The sequence below is a fragment of the Dryas octopetala genome, chromosome 3 (assembly GCF_963921425.1).
Source record: "Dryas octopetala chromosome 3, drDryOcto1.1, whole genome shotgun sequence".
Classification (NCBI taxonomy): Eukaryota; Viridiplantae; Streptophyta; class Magnoliopsida; order Rosales; family Rosaceae; genus Dryas; species Dryas octopetala.
In genome coordinates, this window is record NC_141368.1 from 15,853,398 (window position 1) to 15,867,981 (window position 14,584).

The 14,584-nt window shown below is 33.4% G+C and overlaps 1 protein-coding gene across 1 annotated transcript; it reads left to right on the forward strand.

The window, feature by feature from the left end:
• Positions 1 to 721: 721 nt before the first annotated feature.
• Positions 722 to 8,978, forward strand: LOC147291334 (calcium-dependent protein kinase 1-like). The gene is made up of 8 exons (XM_086236714.1): positions 722 to 982; positions 1,358 to 2,419; positions 4,691 to 4,834; positions 4,981 to 5,133; positions 5,892 to 6,007; positions 6,176 to 6,343; positions 7,564 to 7,788; positions 8,572 to 8,978. Exons 2-8 carry the CDS (start codon positions 1,627 to 1,629, stop codon positions 8,677 to 8,679), a joined length of 1,707 nt encoding a protein of 568 aa, XP_086092840.1. The 5' UTR covers positions 722 to 982; positions 1,358 to 1,626; the 3' UTR covers positions 8,680 to 8,978.
• The last annotated feature ends 5,606 nt before the right edge of the window (positions 8,979 to 14,584 follow it).

Below are 14,584 nucleotides of genomic sequence, written 5' to 3' on the forward strand. Positions count from 1 at the left end.
GCATGGAATCTATTAATGTGATTGAGTGACAACTACATTCAATCAAGAGTGGTTATTAGGACTTCTTGTTTGCATAAACGTTAAATTTGAAAATTGAAAAAACATATTTAAAAATGAAAACCAGCCGTTCGAGCAACTGTGTTGGCCGCTTCAACAATAGCACAAGAAGCATACTAATAGTAATAGGACCTCACTAAAATAATTTTTAAGGTTTAGACTACGTGCATTTAAAATATCAAACTTCGGTTCAAAGATGATTAAAAAATTGCGACAAAAGATTTGTGCCAAATTTACTAATTTCTTTTCTTCTTCACATGTTCAAAAGAGCAAAAAACAGAAAGAAAATGATGAGCTTCTTTGTTTTTTGTTAAAAAAGAAAAAAAAAAGTCTCGTACCTTTTCGGTCACTATACAGATTTAAATCTCTAATTGTTTAACATTTTTTAAACAAAATTAAATAATTTACTTTAAGTTCGACAAAAAAAATTCAAGTGTTTCACCGCACGGTTAAGTAGAACAAGAAAAATCAACTATGGAATTCTCTTTAAATAAACAATGATGACATTTGATGAAATGAAGAGAAAATGAGAGGATGATAAAAATAGAGAATACAGCTCCTCCAAAATAACAGTTTGGTAATTTTAACCATAATTGAATATGTACATGGATGGGTGAGTGGAAGTGGACCCAACGAGTCCCAAAGGCTCGAAAATCTCGCATGAACACAAGGAAGCAAGAAAGCCGGGGATTGGAGTATCAGACCCAACAACGCGTTTGCTTGCATTGTCCTTGGACTCACACTGAAACATGTCCAAATATATTAATACTGCCAGTGGTTAGATAGAGACAAGACAAGGAGACAAATCCCTCCGTTTTCTCTCTCTTTCTCCATCTTTCTTCTTCGTATTCAAGTAACTAAGCAGCCTGCTAAACCCACCCAAGGCCGATCCCTTCTTTTTCTCACCTACTCTACTAACTTCCAGGTACCCATTAATTATTTTTGTCTATTCTTCTCAGTTTCTCTTTGTTTTGCTCACTTGGGTTTTCTAGTATCATGTTGAATTGTTCAAATTTGATGGGTTTTGATTGATTTGTTTATTTGTTTTAGTATTTTCTTTGCCCTTTCCTTTTTGGCTTGATTTGTAGACTTATGGTTGTCTTATATTTTCAGTGACTTGTTCTGTGATCCAAATATTGAAAGGTTTGTTCTTTGTTGTACTAATTGTAGATTTAGTCATTGATCAAGCAAGGTTTTGACCTTCTGTGGGTTTACTTATATGGTTGTCTTGTTTCCAATTTCATCTCAGTTTTGTACAATTAGACTTTGAATTTATTGTTTCTCTTCTTGTACCTAACAGAATTCATATGTCATAGATGCAATCTCAGAAGTTTGGTGATGATGATTTCTGGTTGTTGATTTGGTAGCAATTCTAGTTCACTTTCTGAGCTACAAATCCAAGATTTGGATCGTACATCTACAAAGTAAAATCTAGAGGGGTTTGACTTGAATATATGGTTCTCAACTTTGGAGATCAGATCTTATGTTTTGTGTTAAGAGTTAAGACATTCAATAGAATTAGATATTCGTGTTGAGGAAGTTTTAGGAAGGAATCAATTGTTGGTCTATATGGGAAATACTTGTGTTGGACCGAGCATTTCCAAGAATGGATTCTTTCAATCAGTTTCAGCTGCAATATGGCAAAACCGGACACCAGATGATTCAGCTTCTCATCATACAAATGGAGAAACCATCAATGAGACACCACCAAAGGAACCTGAGTCACCTCTGCCGGTACTAGACAAACCACCGGAACAAGTGACGATACCAAAACCAGAAACTGAGCCAAAACAATCCACAAAACCCAAGAAGCCACCACGTATGAAGAGGGTCTCTAGTGCAGGACTTCGTGCTGGTTCCGTGTTACAAACGAAAACTGGAAAATTAAAGGAATTTTACAGTTTGGGGAGGAAACTGGGACAGGGGCAATTTGGAACAACGTTTTTGTGCTTGGAGAAGGCGACAGGGAAAGAGTATGCATGCAAATCGATTGCTAAAAGGAAGTTAATAACTGATGAGGATGTGGAGGACGTAAGGAGGGAAATTCAGATAATGCACCATCTGGCAGGGCACCCAAATGTTATATCTATTAAGGGTGCTTATGAGGATGCTGTAGCAGTTCATGTTGTTATGGAATTGTGTGCAGGAGGTGAGCTCTTTGATAGGATTATCCAGCATGGGCATTTTACAGAAAGAAAGGCAGCTGAGCTAACTAGGACTATAGTTGGAGTTGTGGAAGCTTGCCATTCATTGGGAGTTATGCATCGAGACCTTAAGCCAGAGAATTTTCTTTTTGTCAGTCAGGAGGAGGATGCACTTCTCAAAACTATTGATTTTGGATTATCCATTTTCTTGAAGCCAGGTAATTCTTGTAGTGCGGGTTTGATATTATTAGAATTGCTTTTGAGATATTCTTCTATTAGTGTCATTTCAGATATGATTCTCAAGGTTATAAGTTTATCATGCCTCTACAAAATGAAAGTATATGGTCAACTACAATGTCTTGCATAAAACTGACCGCAGAGAGTTGTTCACTAAATATTTAATTGTCCATCTAGCTCACAATCATTTTAAACACCGGATCTTTCCACTCACCAGTCTTACAATATCCTTTGAATGATATTCAATCATGTTTTAACAACTCATGGCTTTGGCTTGAACTTTCAAATGTTTTGGACCATCATGCTATTGTAGCACTTGTCTCTGAAGGAACCATTAGATTCCAGGCTTTAACTTTAATAATCAAAGTTGACTCATCAGTTTTTTTTGGATACTTAACGCCTGGGAAATGGAATACCAGATGCCATATTTACCTTGTACTCCCATTTCTAGAAGTGCATTAAAATTTTAAAGTGTCACCTTCCAGGCTTCAAAATTATGACTAAAAGATTTGATTCTGGAATCCAAATACAGGTCTGGTTTGACTTTTAACTGGCCTCAAATAAGTAGTTTTAATAACAGGGGCAAGTTCAGTCTAAAAAAGAAAATTATAATTACAGGGGCAAGACTGAGATAAGACTCATATGTTAGGTTTCTTGGGTTCTCTTATATAAAAATAAGAATTTTGATAATGAGATTGAACAGGTCTGGCCTGACTTCCAACTTGCCACAAATAGGTATTTTTTAATAACTGTAGCAAGCTTAGTCCCAAAAAAGTAATAATAACAGGGGCTAGTTCAGTCCAAAAAGAATAATAATAATAATAATAACAGGGGCAAGACTGAGATACAATTCCATATGTTAGGTTCCTTGGGTTCTCTTATAAAACTATAATTTTGATAATGAGATTGTAGATCAGAATTTACCATTCAATAAGTCTAGTGTATAGGCCACATTTACAAAAGGTCACTGAAAAATGATCAAAGTGTATAGGTCACTTTCAATAAAGTTCACTGAAAAAGAATCACTCTAACATATGGTTTAACTTATATTTTATGAATGGTTTAAAACTTTATGAATTATATGAGAAAGCGAGAGTCTAGATCAAATGGTTATGATTGATTGAAACAAGTTTATTGTTTTATGTGGATTTAAATTTCCAATTAATATATGTAAGAGATAAGTCATGGCCATCGATCTTAATACCAAAAAAGTGAAAATTCTAATGGGAACCTAATGAACCTAGCATAAGGAACCCAATCTAAATTTTTTTTGCCCTAACAGTGTCACTTCTTAACTAAGGATTGCTCAAAAGTCCTAGAGCCACATCTTGGTCAATGGCATTGCATCTTTTCTTTCTATTTCATTCATTAGCAAAAGGCACCACTTGTGGTTTTGAATAAACAGATCCTCTGTTCATGTGCTTGGTTCATTTCCTCTTTAAGAAAAAATAATTTCACCCAATTAACCACCTCTTTTAAAAGTCGATAAAAGTTATGGTTTTGGAGAGCTTTGATGTCACTGTATTCCTAAATACTCAAATAAGCAATAGCTGTAAGATTGCTAGAGGCATCACATTCACCTATGAGATTGAACAAACAGATCTTCTGTTCATGTGCATGGCTTATTTCGTCGAAGAAGAAGTAATTTCACCCAAGCCACCCTTCTTTACAGTTTGGGAAAAGTTATGGTTTTGTAGAGCTTTGAATTCACTGAGTTGGTTCATGGTTCATGATTTTTTAACATAGATTGGCTTTTACTTTAAGCCAACATTGTTCCACTCTGGTAGGTTCCCTATGGCTTCATGATTTTTCAACCCCTGACTAAAAAGCCAAGGGAATCCAAGATGTAATTGGGTGTGGGGTTAATGTTTAGCATGCTCGCATGAAGCGGGGGGTTAATACTTTATTAGTTTCCTCTATTGCTTAAACTCTGTGTTTCTTGGTTGCAAGAGGAGTGGTAGCAAACTCCCATAGCATATATGACCAAACCAATATGAACTTCTAGGATGCATTAGACATGATTTAATGATAAAACATATAACAATATGTTACTACTCCTACATCCGCATATATAACCCTGTTTTGGATCTGCTTGCTTTCCAATTTATGGTTAGTTTTGGTAAAGCATTCTGCTTTTCAGTGCTCTTTTGGCTCCATGGTGCTTTAGTTTGTTTACTCACTAAACAATAGAACTAGATTTGAAGAATTAAACTCTTCAGAATTTAATAAAAGATTCATGGTTGTCTCTGCAGGAGAAAAATTTAGTGATGTGGTTGGAAGCCCATATTATGTTGCACCAGAAGTTTTACGAAAGCGCTATGGTCCAGAAGCAGATGTTTGGAGCGCTGGAGTGATCCTTTACATTCTATTAAGCGGGGTACCTCCATTTTGGGCTGGTGGGAGCTTTTGACTTGCTCTATATTTGATTCTTGATCTTGTTTTCATGCTTTAATGAATATAAACTTACTTTTGCTGATTATAATCATTTCCCCCCTTTTTTTCTCTTATTCTTACTTTACTTTTCTTCTTTATGGTTCCACAGAAAACGAGCAAGGAATATTTGAACAGGTCCTGCATGGTGAGCTAGACTTTTCATCAGACCCTTGGCCTAGTATCTCTGATGGTGCCAAAGATTTAGTAAGGAAAATGCTTGTCCGAGATCCTAAAAGGCGGCTAACTGCACATGAAGTTTTGTGTGAGTCTCTTCGTTGTTTTTTTTGTGTAGCTATTTCTTCTCTTATTATTGTTGGTCGTGATATTTGATTTTTGTTTATTTACGGCTAGGGAATTGGATTAATTAGAACCCTTTTTTCTACCGAAACACATAATTGTACGGAATTCTTCCAGATCAACATTGAATTGTTCTATTTGGAGCTTTCTAGGTCATAATTTGATGCCTTGAGTACTTTTCTGGACTTTAATGTTACATTCTAATTCTTAGTATTGCTGTTCTGTCCAAAAAGATAAAAGAACATGGAAGTTGAATAAAAACAGGTGCAAATCTGACTACTGAGTTATTGTCCCATTGATGTTTGCCTTTATGGGTTCTGTTGTGAGCTCTAATGCACAAAACATGTACCACATATACTTAAAAACAAAGACAAGAGTTCCACAACACCTCATTTGCCAATCATGTGTCTTATCAGCATTAGTTTATTTTCCTGGTATTAACACATTTTTTCTTGCCTTTCAAATATGCAATATAAGGTTACTGTAGATATGATTTTAGTGCTTAAAAAGCAATGTGTAGAATTACCTCAATGTTAAAACCTTAACAAGGTAGTTGATCGGATCTTATTTTTTAAACTCCACAGAAAATCCTGTGTTGATCACTTCTGCTGCTGCACTTACAATTATCAGCATTTCTAAGATATATGAACTTTATTTTGATTATAATTTGGTTTTAGGTATGGCTTTGTCGTTTCATTGATTAGTGAGTTTCATTGCATGCAGGCCACCCCTGGGTACAAGTTGATGGTGTAGCTCCTGATAAGGCTCTTGACTCTGCTGTTCTAAGTCGCTTAAAGCAATTTTCAGCTATGAACAAGCTCAAGAAAATGGCTCTCCGAGTAAGTATCTGGATGTGCCAGACACAAACATTAGCTCTTTGGAAGGCTCAATATTTGGAGTCGACGCTTAATATTTATCTACGTGCTTTAATTAATAACGTAAATCTAACACTATTTTTGGATTTTCTTCTACAAAGGATGATAATTTCTTTTTTAATTCTTTGGCAGGTCATTGCAGAGAGCTTATCTGAAGAAGAAATAGCTGGCCTGAAAGAAATGTTCAAGATGATAGACACTGACAACAGTGGTCAAATCACTTTTGATGAACTTAAGGCTGGTTTAAAAAGATTTGGAGCTAATGTTAAGGAGTCTGAAATTTATGATCTTATGCAAGCAGTAAGTATCAGATCAAAGTGTAGTACTTTCTGCTATAGTGATTCAATTTCTTTTTTAGGAAGTCAAAAGAGTGGCAAAGAGAGAGAGGGAACATAATCTCTGTTAAGGGTGGTTTTATAATTTATACCCAAGAAATTATTAAGCCACCCCCACCACCTTTTTTTTTAATCCCATTTTACCCCTAACAAAAGTGAAACTAAAATTGAAAAAAAAAATTATAAAAAAAAAATTTATACCCAAGAAATTATTAAGCCACCCCCACCCCCACCACCTTTTTTTTTAAAATCCCATTTTACCCCTAACAAATGTGAAACTAAAATTGAAAAAGAGAGAGAGAGAGAGAGAGAGAGAGAGAGAGAGAGAGAGAGAGAGAGAGAGAATTCATCCTTCTCCCTCTTAACTCTCCCTGCCACCCCTACTCTCCCCCTATCCCTCTGGCCAGTGCTTTGCGCTGGTCATGGCCACCATGGGCCTTTCAGCCATGGTGGCCAATGTTTTCTTTTCTTTCCTTTTTTTAAAGAAAAAAAAAAAAGAAGATTGAAGTTTTTGTTGTTGGAAAAAGTAGTTGAGGATAGAATAGTTATTTTTTTTAGGCGAAAACATAGCTGGGTTCGAATAGAATCACCCCTTTGTTATATAACTTATATAGGAGAGAAAATTTTGAAATGGAAAAATTACAGATGTACCCCTTGTGATTAGCCCGAAAAACAAAGAAGACCTGTGGTTTATTTAGTGACACTAGTGGCACTTTTTGTTTAATAAATTGGGTACATGAATAAATTTGTTTAATGGTAGAGGTAAAATGATAAGTATAAGAAGTTTTACATTTGCTCAAAATGATTTCTAACTTCAAAAGTTTTGGAGTTTGTTTTGGTAGTGAAAGTTTTTCATAGGTAACAACTCTTGTTTAAGCTGAAAAATAGGCAAAATTGTCATCGTAGAAGTAATTTGATGGTTTACGTTTTTGTTAATGCCTAAATATAACAGTGCAAAACACTTGAGGTATAAGTGTCGAAAATGAAACCATAGGGTTTTGTGTGTTTGGTGTTCGGGCGTAACCATAAGGAGTGTGCCTGTAGTTGAGCCAATTAAACTTTTATCTATCTCTGGTGTAATTTTTATTTCTATTTTAGAATTTGTTTCTTAAAGAGAGTAAAAGTTGATAATAGAATATTAAACAGATTGTTTATGATCATAAAGTAATCTTTTCTGATTTACAGGCAGATGTGGATAACAGTGGAACCATTGATTATGGGGAGTTCGTAGCTGCAACATTACATCTAAACAAAATTGAAAGAGAAGATCATCTATTTGCAGCCTTCTCCTACTTTGATAAGGATGGAAGTGGCTATATTACTCCAGATGAGCTTCAACTAGCTTGTGAGGAGTTTGGCGTAGAGGATGTTCGTCTCGAAGAAATGATACGAGAAGTTGATCAGGACAATGTAAGTAATTTTATTTTAATAAATACAGCATTTTTTGAAATTAAATTGGGAAGTACTTGGATGAGCTATCTCCGGCATAGAAAGATGATGTGGCTCAAGATAAGACTTGAATCCTATGCTTCAATGCTCTTATCAACATGAAACTTGGCTTAATTCAATAGGAACTTCTTTTACTATCAGTGGTAATTATTTGAAGAGTAATACAACAGGTCTGCATATTTGAAGAGTGATGTTAGATGCACAAAGATTTTTGCAAAATTTTATTTATAAATTGACATGAAAGTTCCATTTCAGTTGTTATCCATAAGAAGCTTGCTACATGCACCAAATTAATCAATGTGATTACTTGTGGCATGCCAACTTAGTTACTATGTCAGTTGAGACTCTGTATCAATAGTATTTTGCTTCCATTGACCCATAAGCCTTTAGTGACTGATTAGAAAACAATTTGCATGCCACTTGGTCAAACTACATGTTTTCTCTGTGAGAGATTGAAATCTGGCCTAGTTGCTTTAAGTAATGAATTTCAAACAAAAATAGTGACTTCAATGTCAAGCAAAAGCTCTTTCACTGTCATGGTAAGGTGTTTGAAATAGTGAAGTGGATTTGGGGTTTAGATTTTTGATGACCCAAAAGGGGAACGAGCATGTCAAGAATCTGCGCTTATTCTTTGTTGCATTATTATATTTATAATAGACTTTTATTCCATAGGGGATAAATTCTGTCGAGCCAGCTTTCCAATATTTTTACATGTGAGTTTGAACCGGAATTTTATTATTGCAGGATGGACGCATAGATTACAATGAGTTTGTGGCCATGATGCAAAAAGGAAATTTTGTTGGCCCGGGTAAGAAGGGCCTGCAAAGTAGCTTCAGCATTGGCTTTAGATAGGCACTTAAAATTTAGATTCATAGGTAGCAAAAGGGTTTCCTGCTTCTTTCTTCATTGTTTTGAGCTATCAAGATTGTATAGAAAGCGCGCTTAACAACTGCTCATTCAAGATGCAGCCCGGCATTTTCGGTTATCCACTCAGAATTTATTGAGACTTCCACAGTGAAGGGGTTTTGCAGCTGAAAGTCAACCCCTTTCTATCTTGTATACAGTGAGGAGGAAATTTTTATTGGCATATGTTTATTTATTTTTTGATATCTATAATCAATACATGCATACCTTGGATAATTTGAAAGACACATTCTGATGGTAAAACCAGTCATGGAACATACGGGTTAGTTTGTTTTTCTTTCTTACAATTCTTGTTTTCAAAATTGTGAAGAAAATACCATGAAAACAACATATTAAACAAGTTTTTGAACTCTTATTTGAAAAAAAATATAACAAAGAAAGTGTTCTCCAACTAAGGCCAAATAAGAAAAACAAGTTTGTCAACAGTGTTTGAAATAAATAATTTTCCAGATAGAAAATTTATCTTTCCATCCATAGTCTTATACTCTTATGGGAGAAAGTACGAGGCTGATTTCCTTTCCTAAAGGCTAAAAGCAAGATAGCAAAGAAACTTTGAGGAAGTCATAATCACCTGTATAGGGTTTGGAGGTTTTTATGGTACGAAAGAGAAATTTGGAAAAATAATCTAAATTGAAGTCAAATAAAGACTGTTAACCTCTTTTTTTAATTTTTAGAAATTTGACCCTTAAGTGATGCTCGAACCCTTTTTGAGAAGTGCTCAAACACTCTTCTAGCATTACTCGATAGGGTTCGAGTATTACTCGAGGGGGGTTCGAGCACTTCTTGATGGGAGTTTGAGCACTACTTAAGGATTAAATTTCTAAAAATTTAAAAAAGAGGTTAAAAGTCTTTAATGGCAATTAAAATGGGTTAGTTTTTCAAATTTTTCACAAAACAATGGCATTCCGAAAAATTCTAGTCATACCCTTTTTTTACTCACTTTATCCACCTTTACATTTTCATTCAAAAAATTCATATATTACACTTTGAATAAAATATTAAATATGAACAATAAAATTGGAAGGCAGATCAAAGGTCCTTGTACCTGTTGGCATCTCGCCGGTGGAGGGAGGAGGATCTCTTATCTGCCTTTTATTTTCCTTTTTCATTTTTAGTTTTATTCAAAGAGTAAGATTGGAATTTTAAGAAAGAAAATATGTAGGAGGGTAAAGTGAGGAAAGGGGTATGACTTCAAATTAGTTTAGAAAAAAAAAAAAAAAATTCTTTCAAAGTGACCATATGGGATAGAACTTCTTCGTCCAAATTGAGGAGAACTATTGTGCAAAAATAACCATCAAAAGTTAAAGGGGAAGTGCAAGACGAGAGGTATTAATTTGCATCTAAAATACTTTTGACAAAGGAGCACTTCTTAAAAAGATGATCAATGGACCAATTGGTATGTATTTTTACTTATGTCTCAAGCTCGACTCTCACTCTCCAAATGAAAAAAAGAAAATGATCAATAGATTTAGTAGCTTGAATACAAAAAAAAAAAAAAAAAAAGGGACTTAAATTGTGCTTGAATTTGACAAGGTGGTCTCTACTCTCTAGGGTAAGCAACAGGGAATCAGCAGCCAACAAAACACTTTAATCTTGGGCATTAAATTTTAAAATTAATTAAATAAAAGTATTGGTTGGAGTCCTTCCTTTTCTCTTCATTGTTCTCCATTGAAGAAGAAAGCTCTTAATCGACCAAAAGATTTAAAAAGAAAAACAAAGCTTCTGTACTCTAGCAGTCCAGCCATAGGGAGAAAGCTGTCTTCTTTGAAGAACATTGAAAAGAAGAGGAAGGGACTAACACGTTTGATATTTTTTCATTTAATTAATTTTTTATTTAATTTGGAGATACACCAAATTAGGACTCTAAATTAGACCAAATTAGAGTTTAGTGATTTTTTCTGAATTGTCCATCTCCCACATATATAGATAGAGAACAAGAGCTAGGGAGAGGCATAAGAGTTTAAAGAGCACAAAAATGAGACAGGTGCGTCATTAAATTTAAGGGTCTTTTACCTAACAAGGCCAAAATAAGAAAGAACTTTAAGCCAAAAAATTAAGCTTTAGGCCTAATTTTTTTAAAAAAGAAAAAAACCGTTATTGTTCACCGTGGGTACTGTTCACAGCGATTTTTTTTGTTTTAAAAAACTTAAACGATATTAAGAAGCATCCAATGCAGATGCATATACAAGATGATTCATTTGCATATGCAAGAAGACGATGCATCTGCATCTGCAAGACGCATCTGCATCATCAAGAAAAACAATATTGCACCTTTCTTACATTATATTAGTTCGAAATTACATTGAGGAAAATTTAAAAGAAAAAAAAAAAAGATAATTAGGCTTAAGTTATTTAGAAAAACAGTTTTTAAATGATGTTTTAAAATTTATAAAAAAATTTCTTTAATTCATAATAATTTATAAGAAAATTGCTTTAATTCATAATAAAATCCTTTTAATTTATAAAGAAATCTTTTTAATTCATAATAAAGTCTTTCCCCAATTTGAAGGGTATTTATCTCTATTTGAAGGGTATTTCCCCTCCTAGGGTATAGAGTGAACTTTGTAGAGGCTGCATGTTAGGTTTTAATTTCAAGATTTTGGGCGGACTTGGAATTAAAACCTAACATAAAGCTGTCAAATAAGAAAAATAAAAGAACTTAATTAAAAACCATAAATCACTACTGGTCTTAATCTAAGAAAAGTTCATAAAATGGACTGAACTCTAAGTTAAAAAAAAAAAAAAAATCTAAAACTAAACCAGAAAACACAAAAAAATGCATAAGAAAAGAGTTTAACTCAATATGCTTCACTCCCTTCCAAGAAAACCAAAACAAAAGAAAAAAATGCAAACGAAACATATTAGGACTAAGAAATAGTAAATTAATAATAAACATGATTTCATTGGCCAAATAATTCAAATACAATCCCATAAAGTGATATGAGCCTCAAACTAATTAAGTTCTGCAATTTAGGGTTTTTTTGGTTGTGAAAATCAGCAAGAAAACTCGATCAAGAACTTGAGAGAGAGAACATAGAGATTGACGAATCCACCAAATCGCAAAGCCCAACCTTTCTTCCATTACATCAAGGTCGAGGTCCGACAATCAACGTTCATGCAAGTATGTGACTCCATTTTCGCACCCAAATGCTATAAATTTCAACTATATTCAATCCAATCAAAAAATTATACACACAAATTTCTAATCTAATCATCAATTTAAATGTGAGCTCTCAAATAGAGGAAGTTAACTTTGTCGTTCTTGACAATGATGATGATGGTCATGAACGATAAACATCTTTGCTGGGCTGGTAGAGCATAAGAAGAAGAAAGATCTTAGTTGATGTGCATAGAGAACCAGAGAACAGAGAGAGCATAAAAGTATAAACAATGTAGGGACATGAACTAGATTAGATTGTCCTTCCACTTAATGTGCATAATGACTGGTTTTACACTTAAACGTCTTGTAATTTTTTGACTTAAAAGGTAATTTACTATATATTTAATTACCTCCAATATCTTACATAAATCAAAATATTTAAATTAAGAAACATTTATGAGAAAAAAAAAAGTTTTCATCGAGTACATAAAAGAATTTTTTTTATAAGAGTACAAACAAGCATTACAAACCCTAAGTCCCAACATATTATTTTTTTAGAAAAAAACCTAACATATTAATACCAACAAGCATTAAAAAATTTATAACATATCATGCTAAACTGTTGGTTAATGAGTCAATCAGTGAATAAGGGCATGACTTGGATCATCACATTTTTGTTTCATATTTGTTCATATTTTGTGTGTTTTCAAAATTAATACATTTTACTTTCAATTTTGTGTGTGTATATATGTAGACAGCTAACAAATTCAATTAAAAATTTACTGTCTGTTGTTGGCACCAAACAAATAAATCCTCAATCTGGGAAAAATAATACTAGAGATACAATTGTTTTCTCAACTTTTGCTTACCAACTAATGTGGCGTTGCAGATAATTAATATCTCAATTTTTTATATGTTACAAATAAATAAGATGTGGGTCAATATATGAACAAATAAAATATTATCACATTAGTTAAAATCTAAAAAGTTAAGATAATTGTTGGTATTCATTGCAGAAACCGGGCTAAAGGAGAAACAATATGTTTTTAATAATTCATGACATTAATGGTAATTTGATGTGAACATGTACTCGAAATCTAGGTCAGTTGAGAATCTTTGTTTCAAAATACATTAACTTTTAAAGAAAATCATGAATGAGATTTTTAATTGTTGGGTGTTGAAATATTTAAAATATGGGAGACTTAGAGTTCAGTCTATTTTATGAGTCTTTCTTAGACTAACATGCAGTCTCTATAAAACCTACTCTACACCCTAGGAGGAGAAATACCCTTCAAATCAAGAAAGAACTTTATTATGAATTAAAATGATTTTCTTATAAATTTTAAAATAACCCTGGTCTCCATCTAAAAACTTTTTTTCTAAAATACCTAAGCCTAATTATCTCTTAAAATATTGCTAATGATATTAAATTTTTAATTTTCTATACAAATCTATTTGGTTTAAACATACTTGTAAAGAGAAATATGTCGCCCTAAGTTTTAGCAGAAATTGATGGTAGTATTTGAGGTTTTGTGTTGGTTTTCATGCTTCCTCATGTGGCTAATTGCATCCATTGATATTGTTTTTTGATTATTCGAGCTGTCTTCAAAGGTGTCATATGTTTCTTTCATACAAACAAAAATCAAATTAAAGTTAATGAGGAGAAAAATAAAATATTAAATATTTTCTTAGTAACGGTCGCATTTGTCTAGATAAAAAATAATTTTTTTCGAGTGATTGTTTGCGATATGATCATTTATTTACTACTAATATGTAGTAGGTTTAGTCATTGTCACAAAAGACATTAATACAATCACCAAATGATGTGGCAATTTTCATTTAGGCTTATTCACACCATTGCCTCTTGTAAGATACACTTTTTTTCACTTTGCCCCCTGAAACTTAAATCCTCTCAGTTTGCCATCTGAACTTCACATAGTTATTGCAAAAGACCCTATGCCGTTAACTCTGTCAATTTTTCTGTTAAAAAAGTTGACGTGGCACCTATATGGCATGGGTGATACCCTTTTCTAGTTATGTAAAATCCATGTGGACAAAAAAAATATATAAAAAATTGACATGGATCTTATTATTTTGGCTTATTCACATCATTGCCCCTTGTAAGATACACTTTTTTTCACTTTGCCCCCTGAAACTTAAATCCTCTCAATTTGCCACCTGAACTTCACAAAGTTGTTGCAAAAGACCCTATGCCGTTAATTCTGTCAATTTTTCCGTTAAAATAGCTGACATGGCACCTATATGGCATGAGTGAGACCCTTTTTTAGTTATGTAAGATCCATGTAGACAAGCAAAATTATAAAAAATTGACATGGATCTTATTATTTTTAGTTTAAAAATTCTTTTTTTTGTCCACATGGATTTTACATAACTAAAAAAGTTTCTCACTCATGCCATATAAGTATCACGTCATCTATTTTAACGGAAAAATTGACAGAGTTAACGGCATAGGGTCTTTTGCAATAACTTTGTGAAGTTTAGGTGGCAAACTGAGAGGATTTAAGTTTCAGGGGGCAAAGTGAAAAAAAGTGTATCTTACAGGGGGCAATGATGTAAATAAGCCTATTATTTTTTAGTTTAAAAATTATTTTTTATAATTTTTTTGTCCACATGGATCTTACATAACTAAAAAAGGGTCCCACTCATGCCATATAGTTGCCACGTCAGCTATTTTAACGGAAAAATTGACAGAGTTGACGGCATAGGGTCTTT